The 18,087-nt window shown below is 39.5% G+C and overlaps 2 protein-coding genes and 1 non-coding gene across 3 annotated transcripts in view; 2 read left to right on the forward strand and 1 right to left on the reverse strand.

Moving 5' to 3' along the window:
- Positions 1–11,978, forward strand: part of pla2r1 (phospholipase A2 receptor 1) — a 32,591-nt gene extending 20,613 nt beyond the window's left edge. The window contains exons 21-31 of the mRNA XM_052063030.1: positions 31–167; positions 1,123–1,240; positions 1,469–1,608; positions 3,126–3,267; positions 3,727–3,962; positions 4,290–4,464; positions 4,962–5,096; positions 6,484–6,606; positions 7,813–7,989; positions 9,368–9,403; positions 9,958–11,978. Coding sequence (XP_051918990.1) covers positions 31–167; positions 1,123–1,240; positions 1,469–1,608; positions 3,126–3,267; positions 3,727–3,962; positions 4,290–4,464; positions 4,962–5,096; positions 6,484–6,606; positions 7,813–7,989; positions 9,368–9,403; positions 9,958–10,172 — 1,634 coding nt within the window. The 3' untranslated portion in view covers positions 10,173–11,978. The remainder of the gene's footprint in view (positions 1–30; positions 168–1,122; positions 1,241–1,468; positions 1,609–3,125; positions 3,268–3,726; positions 3,963–4,289; positions 4,465–4,961; positions 5,097–6,483; positions 6,607–7,812; positions 7,990–9,367; positions 9,404–9,957) is intronic.
- On the reverse strand, positions 11,071–11,143 carry trnaf-gaa (transfer RNA phenylalanine (anticodon GAA)). Its single transcript has one exon. It is a non-coding gene; the product is annotated as a tRNA-Phe (tRNA).
- Positions 11,979–13,967: 1,989 nt separating the features above from the next.
- The window catches only part of ly75 (lymphocyte antigen 75), a 33,786-nt gene continuing 29,666 nt past the window's right edge, over positions 13,968–18,087 (forward strand). Inside the window, exons 1-2 of the mRNA XM_052063397.1 lie at positions 13,968–14,212; positions 15,332–15,700. Coding sequence (XP_051919357.1) covers positions 14,137–14,212; positions 15,332–15,700 — 445 coding nt within the window. The 5' untranslated portion in view covers positions 13,968–14,136. The remainder of the gene's footprint in view (positions 14,213–15,331; positions 15,701–18,087) is intronic.

An 18,087-nucleotide genomic window follows, 5' to 3' on the forward strand; every position in this document is an offset into this window, starting at 1 on the left:
GTAAGTGTGTGTTGTGTTCTTGCGATGCAGGGAAGTGGACGGCAAATAAATGCAGCAATCTTTATGGATTTGTTTGTAAGAGAAAGACTGTGTCTGTTGTGGAGACTCCGAGGGAGCTGCATTACATTGGACGGTGTCCAGAGAAATGGCTGTACTTTGGACACAAGGTATATAGAGCAGGTTTGGGACTCGAGTCACAAAAGTCGACAATTTTCAGACTTGAGGCTTGCTTGAAATTTATGAAGGACCTGACTAGACTATGACTTGATAGTCATGGCATTTAGCTCAGTGACTTGTCAAGTCTTGCCTGTTTACATATTTTGACACACCACACAATTGAGTACTACATAGTTCTCAGTCTTTGCATGTTTTCAGCAATTTTCTTCAAGCGTATATAATGTATGTCAAAACAAATCTATGAACTCACTTTAAATGACTGAAGTCCCAGGTACACAATGCATAGCCCGGCACTGTAGTTGACTCTCCAAGAATGGTTACGAAAATTTATGTACCTGTAACATATACCAGTTCTCTCCTAATTACTATTTTCTTAGTAAACTGGTGACATTTTTGTTCAAGTCGCTGCTCCATACTGTCCAAAGTTTTTGGAGGGATTCCCTTCATTCAAAATGTAGTCTCGGCATTATTATTAATTCCAGTGTGTTCTGGAAAAAAGAAAAGGTCCGGAAAAAATGAAACATCAACAACAACCCTCGCTTAAGTGACTTAGCATGCCTACATTTGAACTGGTTCTCTGTTGTTCAGTTTAATTTCCCAATGAGGGACTATATTGTCAGTACAATAAACTGAATTCAATGTAAAATCAACAAATAAATACAAATAAAACATGTTTGCAATAAACATGTTTGCATTTTTCATGTGTAAATAATTAAACCCTTACTGTAGTATCCAAGATTCATTCATTTGCTCTCATTCAATAATTAACTTTTGCAAATGCTTAAAACAACAAGAACAACAACAAAAAATGGAGCAGCAGGTTCTGTACGAATTGTGTACCGAATAGACTGAGCCAAGTGGAAACTTCTCCTTGTTCCTTTGCTTCTCCATCTCTCAAAGGCAACCGCATGCAAATGAGACATTTGCTTTTGTGTGCATGTGTAGTGTCTCTTGCTTCACCTCCCTGACAAGCCAAGCGAGGGAAAGAGCTGGAACGACGCCCGGTCCATCTGCTCCTCATTCCAAGGCTCACTCGTGGCAATCGAAGATGAGATTGAACAAGGTATATTTTAATACACTTGACTGAATGCAAATCATCTTGTCCCATTGAATGGTAAACCCACCCATTAATCCTTCCCCGCCTTTCCTACAAAACAACAAAACTGGTTGTAACGTGTATTTTAATGACAAAAAAATAGCACTCCATAATAATATCATTGTGTGTGTGTGTGTGTGTGTGTGTGTGTGTGTGGCCTCTTTTTTCATGTCATTGTGTGTCTTTTTCATGCAGCATACATCACCATGTTGCTTCAAGGAATCTCTGTAGGTGTGTGGATTGGTCTGTGGAATCAAGACACCATGAAATGGACGAATGGGAGACCAGTTAGCTACACCAACTGGTCTCCCATTGAACCAAAGAGCTACCTCAATGTAAGCCCCTGTCATTTTGATGACTTTAATACAAATATCTTGTTAAATGAATACAGTGAACCCCCTTTTATCTCAGGAAAATAGGCGAAATCGGTGATAAGAGAAACAAAATAACTAATTTGGATAGTTCTAAACTTATTCCTCCATGCCTGCTCTCACTCTCTCGCTGTCAAGAAATAGGAGACTATTGTATCAAATCAGAAAAGCTTGCACAGGTCCCTAAATTAAAGGCAAAGCTTGCTTGCTTCAAGCTGTTTATTTGTCACTCGCAGCTGATGTTTACTTTAAAATGGAAATTGACAAATTAGAATTTAACATACACGAAATAATTGTTCAAAGCAAACTTGAGAAAAATGAAATATGCAACCATGGCTTAAATCCACTATAGGCTGAGTACTAGTTTACCATAGATGTGCACTTTATAATTTTATATTGCTCTGTTTTGATTCCCTAAAATGAGCTGTTAAAGGAGCTGTTGTGTGGCAAAATATTTTTTTCACTGTTGTTGATAGACAGTAATATTGTGTGAGAGATTATGTGTGAATAACTGCTCCAAGTGAAAAATGTTCATGTAAAATTGCAAATCGAAATTGTTTCAGTAAATATTTGTATTTCGCACATAGAAAACTGATCCATGATTCCATGTTGATGAGAGAATTAAATCGGGAAAAAATAGGACTGAAAAAATATAAAAGGAAATTCAGAAACGATAAATATGTGAGTAATCACGATTCATTATGAGTTAATTTGAGTTAATTATGACAGTTGTATTTTTAATTCGATTAAATATTTTAATCGTTTGACAGCTCTCGTTAAAACATGATCACATATTGATATTCAAGTTGAACAGTAACTATTACTCGGGTGTACAGTAGTTGAGGACATTCTCTGCTGTTAATTACGCTGCATCTTTTCCAGTAATGTGGGACTACACCACAAGCGTAGAACTATAAATTCACACTCGCCTGTTTGCTGAAAAAAACTTTAAAAACAAATGATTAAAGATACATAATATAACTGGCAGAGGTGTAATAAAACAGCTTTGAGTATAGTTTTTACAGTACTGACAAGTTCATTCAAAAGTATGTAAAATGACAGCAAATGAGCCATTGCATCATATTCTCTTCAACTCAGCTGTATCAAATCGACTCGAATCGCAGTCTCACTAAGTCAAACCAAATCGAATCGTTTCACTTTCAAATCGTGACGTCCTTGAATCATTTTGCACCCCACGTGTCAAAAACCATATCGAATTACTGTATCTTTTGTGGAGAGATGCATACCCCTAACAACTGGGGTGCAAACTACACACCACAATATGGTGGGCGTTCACGTCACAGAAGGGTGCCAACATATCTTTGCTTTCTGATACAATGAAGCGGATTGGAAAATATAAAGGGAGTGTAATTCATGCTAGTCTTTGTAGGTGAGGTCGAAATAAGGAGAAAAGTCCATACATATAGTCCATATAATAAATATGCCAATGTCAACTGATTTATACTGTGATGTAACTCCAGGAGGATGAGTTGCTCACTGGCTTTGCTGACGAACCTCTGTGCACGGTGTTGTCCAACAACCACAACGTCCACCTGACAGGGAAGTGGTATGATGAGAAATGCAGTGAGGATGGCTACGGCTTTGTTTGCCAAAAACCTCAAGGTAAGAGTCCCAAAAAACTCTACCAGTTCTACTTGCGTTTTATTTGAATATTATCATTTCACCGATTAAATAGAATACCGTAACCCTAGCATGAATACGGAATGCAGTGGTACCTTAATTTCCCCATTGAAGTGAATGGAAATATCGTAAATCAAGGTACCACTGTGTCGAAGCAACCAGTGACAGTGAATTATAACTTTCACAAGATAATGTCAGTATTGTCTGTAACATCAAAGGTGAGAAGCATTTTCTCTGGAAAGGCAGAATTTGTTGTTCAGCACCCTCACCTTAAATTGTGAAATACCAATTTTTTTGTGATTCTAGAGTGTATTTTCAAAGTAGTATGTTCAAAGTTGTAAAACTGAACATGAAGATGATTTGATCTTGACTATAAAACATATTTATTGTTCCCATAGAGATCTTACTTGCAATTACCACTGTTGCCTTTTCTTGTTTTAGATACATCCAAACGCCCCACCCACTCATCTCGCCACCCACTCCCCAACAGCATTGAGTACAAAAGTCGCAGTTACAAGGTGGTTTCAGGCAACATGAGCTGGTATGATGCCATGCATATGTGCATGGACAATGATTCGGACCTAGTGAGCATCACCGATGCCTACCACCAGGCTTTCCTTACGGTGCTTGTCAATAGATTGGGAGTCCCGCACTGGATTGGACTGTACAGCCAAGATGTAAGTGACTTCTTATGATGAGATTCAACATGACAGCAATTTTTGCTAAAGATAAATTCATAGGCTTTGTACTTGCTCACACATTCAATGGCTAAACCTGCAAATTATGAGTGAATCCTTGCGTGTCCCGGGAAGCAACATCATTTTAAACCAAAAAAATTCACAATCGATTTATGTTCTGACAATAATGACTGTGCAGCAAATTTAAGTAGTAAATAGATAACTATGGTAACCTTTTGTGAGTAGGTTTCAGGCTCCATTGTGATGTTCCATCCAAGAGTGCCACTTTGTCCTGATTGAATGTGGCATAACTCTGTTTGTTTACAGAGTGGGATCAACTATCAGTGGTCAGATGGCAGCGATACCGTGTACACAAACTGGGACTCGACTGAAGATGACTTTGAGATCGGAGAATGCGTGTACATGGATGTGAATGGAGGATGGCGGCGAGCTGACTGCGAAACTCTTTTACCAGGAGCCTTGTGTCACATTCCTCCGCCAAGTAAAATATAAACTCTCGAACATTAATTCATCTCTGATTCCAGGTCTTTGCTGTTTTGAATGTGCACTAGATAGTTGCAAAGGGGTGCAGAATTCAGGGTGAAAAGTTGCAGTAAATTTTCATGGGAAGTTAAGCAGGGGAATTTGGCAAACATTCAAATATGGAAACTTTCCATGAGAATTATGGCAATTGACTAAGAGTTTAGGTTTAGTAAATTAAAAGGTATCATATTCAAGTATAAATCGGAACATTTTGTCATAAGCACACAGCCAGTCAAAATCATATAGTTAAAATACATTCTAATTCAACAAATGTATGTGTTAAGTAGAACAGCAGGTTAAAGTTCCCCATTAGGTCCAACCTTCCATTTTGTTTTTTCAGTTTTTTTTCCTCCATACATTCGTATTAATTTTCAGGGGGGAAAAATCCAACTTTGAAACTTTCCAGAATTTCGCAGCCCTGAAAAGAACAAAAAGGTTTTCTGCTCTCCATTGCAGGGAATAAACCATTTATCTCATATGAAGCTGTGTGCCCCTCCACATGGGTGAAATTTGGAAGTGGCTGTTACAACTTTGAGCCTCTGGTGCAAAGACTGACTTTTGAGGAGGCACGTGAGCACTGCAGACGGAAAGGTAGGGTGGCACCCCATCTATTTTGTTATGCTTACCCTGTTCAGGGATGTGACTGAAATGTAGCAGGTGGGTGGATTTCAGACCAACCCATGACAAGTGAAAATTGCAATACAGAGAGACGAAATAAAATTAAATTGAAAATAAAATAGAAAATAGTTTTACCCCTCCCATGTGATATGAACACTTTTAAACCTTACAGTAGTACTTCTACTTACGAAATTAATTGTTTCTGGAAGAGATTTCTTAACGAGAAAATTTGTAAGTAGAGACGCGTTTTCCATGTAAATGCCCTAATTCGTTCCAAGCCCCCCCCCCCCAAAAGAAATTCAGACATAAATGTTTCCTAAAGCTTAAAAATGCATCAAAATATCTAACAAATGCATGTTACAATTAGATTATTGCACAATAAATGAGAGTTGTGCATAATGTAAAAAAAACAAATAATAAAGAATAAAAATGTCGAAAATGTCAAACATCAGCATCGTAAGCGATCGCCCAACTGGTGAACACTTTCACATTTACGTAAAACTATCGGAACACCTTACGGCCCGAGGGGCGAATGACGAAGACGCTTCATAGACACATATGTATCTATCTGCACATATAGACACACATTTAAGGACGATTTGAAGTATTAGCTGATACATCCATCCAGGTTAGAGTGCTCATTTAACCTACCGTGAATGTTTTTGGAATGTGGGAGGAAACTGGTTACCCGGGGGGAAACCCACGCAGGCATGGGGAGAACATGGAAACACCACACAGGTGTGCTTAAAATATAAATGTTGAAACTCCCCCAACAGGGCCAAAGTGGTTCTGCTGAGCTGAAGTTTACTCGACCCATGTTTTCCGACCTCAATTGAGCCAAAGCACATACACTCCTCCTGAAAAGGAACAGATAATTGTTTGGCTTTGGGTTTAGATTTCAGTATGAGCCTAAAGTTTAACTTTTCAAGACAGACGTAGTAGTAAAACAGGCCTACCTTTGGTTTAACTAAATACAAGAATAGAAAAATTAGTCAGAAGTCGACATTTAAACAGCGGCTCTAATTTCTGCGAGTCGGTTAGATTGCTGGAGCCCCTACAGAGAATGAGCTACAACCCGCTGCCTTCTTTTTGTCACTCAGAATCACCAAAAGACCAAAACATAGAGACTGGAAGAGTCACAGAAAGGCATAGAGGTGGATGTCCTACTATAATAGTTACCTGTTTTGAATTTTGCTGTTCAGCAAAAAAGTCAAGAAATTGAGCAACTGAACATGTGCATTCAGTAGTTTTGAGAAGGTCAAATTAATTTCTCCTGTAAATGTTATAGTGAATTTTAAGTTCATCTGTTTTATTTTATAAAACACAGATCAATTTATTGAGTGGCTTTTTGCTTTTCCAGTCAACACGTCAGATGTCCTGTCCATCGAGAATGAGGCAGAGAACCGCTTTGTCCTGGAGCAGCTGTGGACTTCAGGGTTCCTTCACCAGAATATGTGGTTGGGGCTTTACTTCAACATTGACAGTGAGTGTCTGCCTACTACTTGAGAGAGAAAGGCACACACACACACACACACACACACACGGCCGAAAGCCGTTATTCCATTCGTGGGAGCGCAACCAAAAAAATTGGTGAAAGAGCACAGGTTTTTCAGAAGAGTATGATGAGAGAAACGTGGAAAAGAGTGCTGAGAATTTTTGGAGAGCTTTCGGGAGCCCTTGGAAATTGGAGAGAATTTTGGAGTGAGGGGAGGGTAGAGGACAAAAGGGGAGACCTTTTATCTGCTCGAGACAGTCAGTTGTACAAAATATCTTGAATATCAGGTGAGACCGAATTCATTCATTGTAGATTTGAGCTTATTAAATTGTCCTTTGAAAATATTTGTGCATTTCACAATTTCTAACTTGCAGAACATTTCATCGCTCGGCTGGGAGAAACTCATTTTGAACCCATCTGTAGTTCGGGCAACAAAGATATGTTTAGACAATATATCTGCACTGTTATATCATAAACGTGATCATGAAAATTATTATTATCATGGCCAAGTGGATTCATCAAGGCAAAGTTAGCAGGATAAGCACAGTCAACAATACACAATCATACAGGAATATATTTTACATTTCAAGGAAAAGTTTTATAGTTACAACTGCATAGAATGCTTTTAGCTGCAGTTCTCATGTCCATCCAATGGGGTCAGTCCGAGTCCAGTAATACCAATTTGGTTGGAATTGTCCCATTAGTGTGCAGTAGTGAAAAAACATCACTAGTAAGACACAGTTATTCAATAAGTCAAACAAAAGAAAATTTAGCACACTGGTAGAAGTTACAATGACTCTGGTAATTAAAATGTGATAAAAAATGGCAGTAAGACACAATCTGCTGGATATCAAGAAGACTGGAGTACAGTACTTGCTTGGATGGCTTTTCACAGTAAAAACAATCAGTTATACTGCCAAAACCCAGGATTGAACTAGGGACGTTTAAGTCTTCGGTCTCACGTTCTCCCAACTGAGCTATTTCGGCTGACTGACTGTGATTTGTTTTTTTAGTCATTCACTCCACATACAATGAGTTCCCCATGGCGGGACTCATTGTATGCGACTAATAATAATGGTGATAGTACATGGACCTAATGTGGGATATCAGTGATATGGAGTCAATGATTAAATGGCTTTCCACCACACAAGCCTTTAAAATTACTTAGTAATGAACCATGTCTTTCACTTCTAGCGGATTCTATGGCTTGGGTGGACGGTTCTCCTTTGGACTACAGCAGCTGGCCCAGCAAAGCTCCAGATGTCAAATTACTGACTGCAGACACCTGCGTCACCACCCGGGCAGTTGATGGAGTGTGGCTCTTGTTGGGGTGCACCGAGCGACTCGGCTTTGTCTGCAAAACAATCTCAGGTCACCTGGGCATGTCTTGAAGAATCTATGGAGCATTCGGAGTTTACCTCTAACACACTCGACGAAAATGCTTCCATTCAGAATACTGAAACACTCTCTCACCTACTCGTATTTTTTTTTTCCTCTCACAAAGTGAATTAAAACGCTCCCATCCACACTCCTGAAACACTCTCACACGCCCTAATGAAACACTCTTGTATGCAATACATTAATGTTCTCATACACACAACTGACTATTTTTCACACACATACTCCAGATATACTCCCACTCACTCATGAAATGCTCTCACACAGACTTCTGATGGGTTTTTATTAATTGTTTGCGCCGACAAACTATGGAAACACTCTCATTCTACTTAAAAGGTCTTATGCATACTACTGAATCTTTTTTGCTCACACACATATGAAACGCTTTCACACACACAACTGAAAGGCTTACACCCACTACTGTTTCTCAAACACACACACAACATAAATGAAATGCTCTCTCTCACTGATGATTTTTTATGGGATGCAATACTGAGGCCCCCAAAACGGACCCCCTCAACGCTTCGGCTGCGCCTAGAAATTCTGTCCATAAAGGTTATGAACAGAATCGGCGACAAAGGGCAGCCTTGGCGGAGTCCTACCCCCACTGGAAACGATTCCGACTTACTGCCGGCAATGCGAACCAAACTCTGACATCGGTGTTATAGTGACCGAACACTGCCCACTGCTGAATGCTCTCATATACACCACTGTTGTTTGCATTTACACACTACAGAAACACTTTCATACACTTCTGAAAAGATCCCACGCTGACTTTTCTTCACTCAAACTACAGAAGCAGTCTCGTACGCACTCAATATGTGACAGATGTTTTTTTTTGTTTTGCTCGCACTGCTGCACCTCTCTCACATGCATTTCTTCTGAAACACTGTGACACCCACTCCTGAAACATTCTCATACACAATACAGAGGCACTCTCATGTCCACTACAGAAACTCTCTCACACTCACTCCTAAATATTTTTCAAACACATTACAGAATCACTATGACAGCCAAAATGAAATGCTCTTTCTCTCACTCATGATTTTTTTGCTGACAAACCCCACTGAAACCATCTCTGGCACACTAATAAAACACTCACACACTAATGATTATTTTCCCCACTCACATACAATACTAAAACGCTGTCACACCCACTGCTGAAGCACTCTCACACACACTATTGATACGTTCTTACGCGCACACACACACACACATTGGCATAGTATATAATAATATATATATTATAATATACTGAGAAAGCGAGAATTTGTTTTCATTAATGAATAATGGTTATGAATGTAGAAACACAAAAGAAAAAAATAACCTCACTGACTTTTCTCTTTTGCAGATGTAACTACTGAGGTGGAAGTGGAACCATTCAATGGTAAAGTGGACTTTAATTGCAATTTACAGTAACTCTTTATTGGGCTATACAGTAGGTGTCATGTGAGAGTTTCTTCCATTGCTCCTGTTTTGATATGGTGCATGTTAACATTCTGAGCTCTTTGCTGACCATTAACTCACGCGTAATGACACTTTCGAAGTGTACGGATTTGTCATTTCCAAATTCAGCTCTCTAAATATAACTTAATCCACCATTTACGTCAAATTATAACCTGTTCTATTGTTTCTGTTATTATGTGGTTCTCAACCCACACTATTTTTTTAGATTATTTGTTCACTGTCTTAAATGAAACAATTGGGATAGAATGGTTTCCATTGTACAGTCACCACTTAAGATGATAGTTTTTTTTAGGTTTGCTACCAGATTACTTCATGTATCGATTTTTGGGACAACGGAGCAATTTCCTGTCATATTCTTACTTTCTTGAAAGAGGCATTTAATAGCATACTCCACTCAAATGGAGAAAGTGAGTGATTTTTTTTTTCAAGAAGTGGCTATATCCAAAACCTACCATTGTGTACTTTGCATTTCAGGATTACATTACGGCGTCATCCTTGCTGCTGTGCTGGTGGCTGTGTTGATCTTTGCTCTGCTGGCAGGAGCACTGTGCTTTGCTTACAGGAGAAATGCTGCTCATTTTCGGGGTCTCCCTGCACTCGGTAGTGCCTATTACCGACAATCCGGCTCCCAAGCTACAGAGTCTGATGGTAATGTGCTGATCACAGAGCTGGAAGATCACTCAGGATAACGTTACAGACTGACATTGCCACAATGCTTTGGACCAGTGTTGAGATATATACTTTCTAATTTAGTATTCGAAGGATATTAAGAAAAACATTTGGGCATTTATTCCATCAGACCATGTACTAGCTCATTGCTCTTTGTCCACACTATCGTACAACAATTGAGCACATTATTTGGACGACTGTGTCTTCCTAGTAAAGCGTCACTTTGGGCCTACTAGTACGACCTTACCCTGGACACCAAGAATATCAAATGTTTATTTCCATAAAGCCATTTGTGCATTTATTTGATGCTCTTGATATCTAACTTAAGCTCCGTGTATTAATACACTCTTTGTCCTCATGAGTCAGACATTTCGGTTGCATGAGTAGAATGACTAGAATTTTACTAGTGATGTTTTTTTAACTACTAGTGCCATTTTTGTCTTATTGGTATGAATTTAAGATTTATGGAACTCATTTGATCTCAAATATATCGAATTACCACCCAACCAGCTTTGATAGCCATGATATTCAAAAGTCCAACCTTGGCAAACACATATTACTAGTGAGGCATAATTGCATGCTACTAGTATTACTAGTGACATCATAGAATTCTTCATGTTATCAGAAAGCACTTGACTAGTAGTACTAGTAGCACACAGATGTCAATTAAAGTACAATTTTGGTAGCATGAAGTTGTCTTCCTAGTATGTTAGAGTTGCCAAAATGTCTTCCCGTAGAATGAAGAACATGATGACTAATACTATTTTTTATTAGTCTGCCCAAGTCATACTACTTGTTTGCTGAATTGTCTTTCTAGTGAGGACAAAGAGCGCACTCGTGCACGGCCCTTAAAAAGCAGATGAACGAAAAGAATGTTCAAATATTCCGTTTTGACCTTGCTCTCAGAAGAAAACACATTGCCGAAACCCGGGATCGAACCAGGGACCTTTAGATCTTCAGTCTAACGCTCTCCCAACTGAGCTATTTCGGCCTATGAAAAGTTCATTTTCAACATGTCACATGACAAAAGGGAAAACTGATGCCTGGACTCCAAATCAGGTTGGAAATGGCTTTGATCTGGACAGCAGTTGAGTTACAGGTAGTGTAATAAGATAAAATACTGAAATGCTTGACATTCTCTTGAAAGATTGTTGTCAAAAATAAAATGTTTTGTAATCTACTCTGTACATTTGGATTACAGTCCAATTAATGTTGTTGGAACTGCACTTGTTATAGCTACTTTGTCCGTATTACTAATATTCGATGTAAAAACAGGTTCTGTTTTTGTGTGTTGAAAGTTGTCAAACCTCAAAACTTATAAGGTTATGGAAGGCTGTTGGTCCCAAGCATTAAATCAATTTCCTTGATATCCTGCTTAAGTTCTTTGTCCACACCAGTAAGTCAATTGACAAGAGTGCACTAGTAGAACTACTCGTTCGGCTTTTCCACTACAATTGCTAATTTTGGCCTACTATGAAATTCAACCTTGCTTCTAAAGTACTCCGCTGCATAACTACCACTACGATCCCCAAATCGTACCGGTAGATGTGTCACACGAGTAGCCACCTGGACCCTAGTAAAAGCACCAAAATGTCCACTAGTAGTTGTCCTACTAGAATGCCAAAGTTCTCCTACTAGTGAGGACAAAGAGCGTACTGATACATGGACCTTAAGCTGGATATCAAGGATATCCAATAAAGGCTCAAGCACACGGCTTTCTGTATAGGAGGACTTATAACTGGATGTGTTATTTGTTGCTAAGCAAGTTATAAGCTGTAAATTGCATATTTGTGTGTATTCCAATAAATTCAAGGTGGACCCACAAATGATACATTTTTGAGTGATAAAATTCATGTATCATGAATGATGCTTTCATTTGTGGGTCATTTCGTTATTCCTAATGTCCTACTCTGTATTATATCATACACCTCTTGCCACACCACAATTGTTTCCTGAGAGTTTAAAGTCCAAACGATAAAGCAATAACATTGTGTTAATGATCTCAACTGAGGTCACAAGAGAGAACCAATTCGGAAAATTGTGACAGCAAATTGCTGCTATTGTCACTCTGAAGAGAATCCGGCAGCAGGATGTAATGAATCATTCATGAGGAGTAAAACCGCAGCAGCTGCACTTTTCAAAAACAAAAGGGCAACATCACTTTGCATGAATGTATAAGCACCAAATGTTCAAGAAGCCATTAGTTCTGCGTGTGCCGTTTATTTCATGAAAACTTGGGTTTGTGGTTTATGAGTGAAAAGTGTAGTACAGTATGTGAAAAAACATCTGTGACATAATAGTTTTTCTGTGTTTTTGGTGCATTTCTTGGATATAAATTGAAATCTGGAAAACAGTGAGTGCATTTCTCAAAATAATTTGTACAAATATCAAAATGAAAAAATTGTTCCCTTACAAAAGTATTTTTTTTCTCTCAAGTTGCTTATTACACACATTGGCATAAAATATTTGCACCACTGAACATGCCAATGCCATCAGAACGACAAGTCTTGTGTCATTGCATAGTCATGTGATCAATATAACGGTGTATTTTGGAGAGATGTTCGAATGTAAACTGCTGTTTAAATTTTGATGACAAATTGAGTACAGTATTCTAAATTGAAAGTTGCACCTGTGTGTATGTGGAAGATTGATTGCAAGCGACTGGACAAGATTCACATTTCACCTTTACTGTTTGCACTGTCATTTGCTGACCAACCATTTCATTGTGATACAGAAAGTAAAGACACCACTGCATAGCACAAAGAAAACAACAAATCAAAATAAGTAAACATCTGAACATAGGACCATATTCATGCAAAACTGTAGGAATTATGGTGTAGTCTTCATCAAACTCTTTTGTAATTTTATCGAGTTAGTTTATGGAAAATTATTTTAGTCACATTAGTTGATTTTATAATTCTACCATAACTATTTTACCTTATAAATTAATAGAAAGGCGACCCGGTCCAGTGGTTAACGCGTCACCGTCGCAGAGGTAACGGGTTCAATTCCAGCTGCGGCCTCCCTGTGTGGAGCTTGCATGTTCTCTCATGGCAAGTTAATGGAACACTTCAAATTGTCTCTTGGTGTGATTGTGAGTGCAAATAGTTGTTCGTCTGTGTCCTCAGATTGGCTGCCAACCAGTTCAGGGTTGTACTCGCCTATTGCCCAAGGACAGCTGGGATAGGCTCCAGCACACCCCGCGACCATTCTGAGGATAAGCAAATTAGAAAATGGAAAGATGGATGGATATTTTTACATTGCAAGCTTTCGCCTGTATTTTGATGTTTGTTATTCAGAGGTGGTTAAAGTACTCACACAAGTTAAGTGAAAGCCGTGCGGCTGTACTTGTGTTTAAAAAAAGCGCCGATTCAACTCCTTAACAAAAAGTTTTTAAAAAATCAAACTCTGAAATACACTTACGTACAAAAGTACAATAGAATTTTTACTCATCCAATTCCCATTTTGAAACTTGGGACAATGCAAAAGTAAACTTCTGTACACATAATCTCCCCCTTCATTTGAGTTGCATTGAGCATCTGTACTTCTACTGAAGTAGAATCTGAGTTCTTTTTTTTTTAAACAATCATAGTAGATATCAACACTTTGTAACAAAACTAAATAGGTAAATAAAGCACTCTAAAAATCTACGACATTCTGTGATAAAGGTTTTACTGTGTGTAAATGATTTAACATTACGCATTTGCACGAGTATTTTCTTTTGAAGTGGCCACGTAACGTTCGTGAACAGGCTACCGGAAGTTAGCTTTATTTTGTATGTTGAACCGGAAAATATACTTCATCTTACATTTTTAACTTGTTGGAATCGTTGGCGCTTGACAGCAGAGTCGGCGGTTCATGTGCCCCAATCTTTTCACTTTCGTTTTACACTAAATGAGTTAGCCCCACTTTCTTTTACAATTCAATTCTCCACGGAAAATGCAATCTTTATGAGTGCGGCAAGAAAAGGATAATTTTAAAAATATGTTCCGAACGGCCACACTTTGTTTGTTGTTGGTGTTGGGGACCACTGTATTGAACAGGGCATGCTCGACTTTTGGTAAGTAGCCTCCTGCAAAAGACACATTTTACGCTTTACTTTAGTTTTGCCCCCACCTTAGTAGGAGGGCGAAGTTTCGTTAATGCTTGTTAAATGTCTCACACACAGTAAGAGCTACTCCCACTCACGAACTAGGACAATAGCAGCTGACCTACTGAGCAACAATAAAATAGGCGCAAAAAACAAACAGATTAGTCCTTTAATAAAACAATGTTTGCTTGTTTTACATTATTCAGAAAGTGAAATTCTGTTCACGTAGAGTCTGATTTAATCACCGAGTCATCCCGGTTGTTTCAGCCTGTCTATTATGCCAAGTTAAACAATGTACTGTATATTGATACAAACATCGCGTGTATTTGTCGGAGGTCTCACATTCAGGGGCGTGTCCACTGCATATATGTTCGAAATCAGCGGAGAGGTCCGGAAACAGAAATCGATACATTACGCGAGTATGCATTAGGCCACTGAGGTCCAGTGGTAAGCCGTCAAGGTCAGCAATGCCCATCGTTCTCCACCATCAGAATTACTGGCCTACGTTTATTGCCATACCCAGTTTACTGTCAAACTAAACATAAAATTCACAGAATTGCGCATTGTCTGACACAGCAACCACAAACCTTAGCCTTCAGGTCTGCGAACTTAATGCTCACCAGAATGAGAAACCCCATAGACATGCTAACAAACAACATCTATAAAATGAAACAGTCAATTTTATTCTGTGTGGATAACATCCTTCTCCATCCTCTCAAATGCCCATTAAGATGCGATGTCTGCTAGATGTTCATATATTTTACTTTAAACAAATGTTGATTTACAATTATACAATACAATTATAATTAAAAACACTCTGTTTTAAAATGTATATATAAAAACATTAAAAGAGAGTGTAACGAAATAATCTTGTTTTCTAGTGAGATTAAGCATTTGTATGTGTTGCGCCTTAAGGGGGCGTGGCCTAGTGATTGAAGTCTGGATCTGTAGTCATGCGTTTAGTTCAGCATATTTGTGTGTGTTTTTACCTTACAATACATGACAGAAAGTGCATCGCTTGTCTTTTATACGTCGTACCTTGTGAATCAAGGTACTATTCTCAACTATGAGGTTTGTTTTGTGTTACAGTGGAGGACAGCTTCACCATCCAGCACTCCATCACAGGGAGCTGTTTATCATCTCAGGACTCTGGAAGTTTGGGTGTCTCAGCCTGTGATGCAAACAACACGTCCCACTTGTGGAAGTGGGGCTCGGGTCACCGCCTCTTCCATGTGGCCACCGCCCTCTGTTTGGCGTTGGATGTCCACTCCAAATCTTTGTCCCTGGCGGACTGCGGCTCGGACATCCTGTGGTGGCGCTGTATGGATGGCGCTGTGTTCACTGTCTACCAAATGAGCCTGGTGGTCAGCGGAGGCCAGTTAGCAGCCCAACGGGACGCTCATGACGCGTGGGTGAGAGGAGGCTCTCAGGAAAGCATCTGCCGTAGGCCATATCGCGGTGAGTGACATGTGACCAAAACTTCAGGAAGTGTCAACATCAAGGCCAAAGATCCAGATTGCCACATCACTTTATGTGGCCCAATAGACTCAAACGTGTCTTTTTATGGTCCTTTGAGCTGGTATCTCACTAAGTTGCAAAAGCCTATGAATGCCGAAATTAACGGTTTTCATCAGGGTTGCAAGACATTGAAAACACACACTCAGTGCCGAATTCACAGAATTTCATGGATATGCTGACGCCAACAGCATATTGCAGCCTGGGCCGAACAGCCGTACTTCAAAAATTTTCATGCATTGCAAAATGGAGCCCTATGAACAGTGCATGAAGGGAAGACCGTCTGTGCCTGGCATGACGATGCCTTCTCTATACTACTGCTGTCATTAACCTCCTCCCACAGAGCAGCACCAATTTTACACCAGCATTCGCTAGACATGATTTGCTTCTGATGTGTCGGCCCAGAGGCAGACCCACGCCTCCTCCCGGAGACCAGGGGTGCGTTGAGGCGTTCCGCCTCCTCCCGGGTGTCGGCTGAGGGATCAGGAGGGCCGACACTAAAACGTTCCTTCGTTGAGCCGCAGACCGGGGACACACCAGATGTTTCTTTGAGCTTGAGGCCGGAATCGATCAAAAACCAAGTACAAACTTAGTCCAGAGGCCGAGGTGCAGGCTGGTCACAAACGAGTTATATTCAATCAAAACCCGCAGAAGTACAGATGTGCACATCGGAAAACTCTGAACTCTCCCGAGGTTAAACACAAGTTTTATAGCGTTATGAGGGGCCAACCCCTCTCATTTCATTGGCTAGTCTCTACAATCATTTATCAATTCTAATAGTACCATAATGCTTTGTGTAATTCTGATTGGCTGTGGCCTTCTTTGTCGGCTAGATTTTAATGGTATTTGTAAGCAACTTCATGTCATGGTTCTGATTTATAATGGTATCACAATGGCTTTATTTTTAAAATATAATAGAGACCTTTGTGTGATTGCATGTGGGCTTCAGATATAACTATATCCCCGTAGGCATGGCAACTTGATGTATGCGAGTCTTTAGATTTAATTGTCTCTTCCTCGGCTTGGCAACCCAATGAAATTACTGAAAAGGTGCAACAGTCATTACCGGTACGCGTTTCGCGAATCCAATCCTTGCTAATCTAATAATGACCATCGCAGAATAGCTGGCAGGCATAATCAGTATGCATTTTGCTCTTTACCTATGCACTGTTTGACATGTAATTAGCTAACAAGCATCATCGACATACGTTTTGCTCCTTGCTTATGCATTTGTTTGACATGTTCATTTCTCTGCTTGACAACCATCTGCGTGTTTTCCTACTTACTACAATTAGGTAGCGTATTTCCATGAAACTAACACAAAACAGATTTAAAACAGACACTACACTTCTCTGAAATTGCGTGTGGCTATTAACGCTGGTGTTAGTGAAAAAGAGGCTCATTTGCATTGAGGTAGGCGATTTCGTCTCCAAATATATGCACATACTGTATGTGCAAATACCACCGGCGCACTGAGACGCATTCTGCTTGGCAGCACAGCAAGTGAAGCATTTCCACTTTCTGCGCTTGCTTTGTGAATTGAATGCCATGCAATTCACCATTTTTACCGGTTAGCGCCACGCAAGAGACGCAATCCTTTCGTGGATTCAGCCCTCAATTTTGTGCCGATAAGAAAAACTGTTTGGGATAAGTGAAAACTGCCCGTAAACATATTTGCATTTTTTTTCATACCCTGATAACAAAATGTCCAAAGTCCAAAAGCTCGTATCCATTAGTATTTGCCGATCAGTGATATACTACCAGCTTTTGAAACTGAAAACTACCTCTTGGGTACTGATGAATGTGAAGGGCTACAAAACAGGTAAAGCCATGATTCACCATCTTCCATATGGCACCCTACAGCTAAGAAAAAATCGAAATCAAGAGATTTAACTCTTGGGAATAAATGAATATAGTTTCAGTGAACAAGTATTACAATATTGGTTGGAAATGTATGTCAGTCTTTCTTATGGTGTTTAGGGCAGCAGATAAGAGTTAAATTCGTGAATTTAATGGGATGAGTTGAAAGAGATACAACACTAAACGGGTGTGTTACTTGACCAAACTGGTTCTTCTACATGTCTAACATGTCTAACATCTTCTCTTCGTCTGTCGTGCTTTTATGCCAGGTAAAAGGGAAGTCGGTCAAATTCCTATTAGGAAGAGATGACATCTCCCCCAAATCCCAACGTGACGTTGGCTTCATACTCAATCGTTCATGTTCATGTAGGAGTGGTTGTTTAGCTTTTGTCCCAGCTTTTTGCTGCATTCCTATTAGATAGTGAAGTCTGTATTCTGCTCATATTTAGTCACAATGTCTAACTTTCACA

The sequence above is a fragment of the Hippocampus zosterae genome, chromosome 4, assembly GCF_025434085.1.
Source record: "Hippocampus zosterae strain Florida chromosome 4, ASM2543408v3, whole genome shotgun sequence".
Lineage (NCBI taxonomy): Eukaryota > Metazoa > Chordata > Actinopteri > Syngnathiformes > Syngnathidae > Hippocampus > Hippocampus zosterae.